Source organism: Drosophila eugracilis, unplaced genomic scaffold, assembly GCF_018153835.1.
Source record: "Drosophila eugracilis isolate 14026-0451.02 unplaced genomic scaffold, ASM1815383v1 contig_409, whole genome shotgun sequence".
NCBI classification, from domain to species: Eukaryota; Metazoa; Arthropoda; class Insecta; order Diptera; family Drosophilidae; genus Drosophila; species Drosophila eugracilis.
This window is the reverse complement of record NW_024573271.1, coordinates 7,071-8,369: the sequence shown is the minus strand read 5'-3', so window position 1 is coordinate 8,369 and position 1,299 is coordinate 7,071. Positions and strand designations below refer to the sequence as shown.

Sequence of the window (1,299 nt, the reverse complement as noted above, 5' to 3'; positions counted from 1 at the left end):
GTTCAGATGAGTGGCTAATGTGCCGCCGAAGAAGAGCGCGTGAAGAGCGCATCCGCGCTGAAGAGCGCATCCACTCTAAAGAGCGCATCCGCGCTGAAGAGTGCAACCGCGCTGAAGAGCGCATCCGCGCTGAAGAGTGCATCCGCCCTCGCCCCTCTCTGAACAATCTTGCACTCTCGCTCTCTCGGGTCCAAGTGCAGCGGTCAGCCGTCGGCGATCGTCTTTTCTTATGCTAAGTTAAGTTAAGTTCAGTTTTCTTGTATGAAGTGAATAAACCAGACGGGCGATTCGACGACTCCCCCGACTTCCACCACAATCAAGAGGCATCTTTTTCCGGCAACACCGCCCCACTACAACATTTGGTCCTTCGAGCCGGATTTCGAGGCCGAGTTGCCGGGTCCGGTCCGTGGCATGCCGCCTACAGGTCCAGTGGTCGAAGGACCGCCCGCCGCCCAGGTCTGAGCCCGCGAGTACATGTCAGTGGCGGTGCCCGCTCCTGCTCCTGGGGCCCCAGTGGGTCCAGCAGAGTTGGGTGGCATGTTCCACGAGTTCCAGCTGCCGCCGCCCGATGGTCCCGAGGGAGCTCCGGTAGACGTCGAGTTGTACATGTCATATCCGCCATACCCTTGCGTTTGCTGCGGTCCAGCGTAGTTCGACCACTGCGGTGGTGGTCCTTGGGGTCCTGGTGGAGCTCCCCAGCCCTGGTATGATCCAGGACCGCTGTTTCCATAGCCGTACTGCTGCTGCTGCGGCGACGTGCCCCATCCCTGATAGCCAGGCATCATGTTCGGCGCACCAATAGGCATATTCAGTGGAGGTCCACCCATCTGGCCATTCTGACCCTGCATCATGTTGATAGGAGCATGGTGCGGTCCCCAGTGGCTGCACTCATTGCCCAGCTTGCCATATGCGCCGCCCACCGTGCTGTTGTTGGAGTTCTGGCCGCCAGATCCGTCACGAGGCTCGGCCTTCTTGATCTCGACCTGCTTGCCATTCAGATTGATGTACCGCTCGTTGCTACGGTTGGTGACAGGCTCCGGACACGACCCATCCAAAAACGGTGCTCTGGGCCACTGGCAGCCCGTCCTGGATCTTCAGGAAGCCCGGCTGCATGATCCGCGGGTACATGTCCGCGCCCAGGACAACGGAGATCGTCGCTGGCAGATAGAACCGCTCATCCGCCAATGTCACGCCTCGGAAGTGGGCACGCACCGCCTCGCTCAGCTCTCGAGACGGCGTATGAACGCGCATGTGAGGCTCGATTTTGAAAGCGACCTCCAGCCGTACGCTATCATCCAT

General features: G+C 60.0%; 1 protein-coding gene across 1 annotated transcript; it reads right to left on the bottom strand.

Annotated features, from left to right (window-relative positions):
• Positions 1-357: 357 nt before the first annotated feature.
• Positions 358-1,299, bottom strand: LOC121530218 (heterogeneous nuclear ribonucleoprotein 27C-like; the record flags this gene model as incomplete). The annotated part of the gene is made up of 2 exons (XM_041818896.1): positions 1,276-1,299; positions 358-1,034 (listed from the first exon to the last, which is right to left on the bottom strand). Coding segments are annotated over exons 1-2 (701 nt in total), but the record flags the coding sequence as incomplete, so codon positions are not given.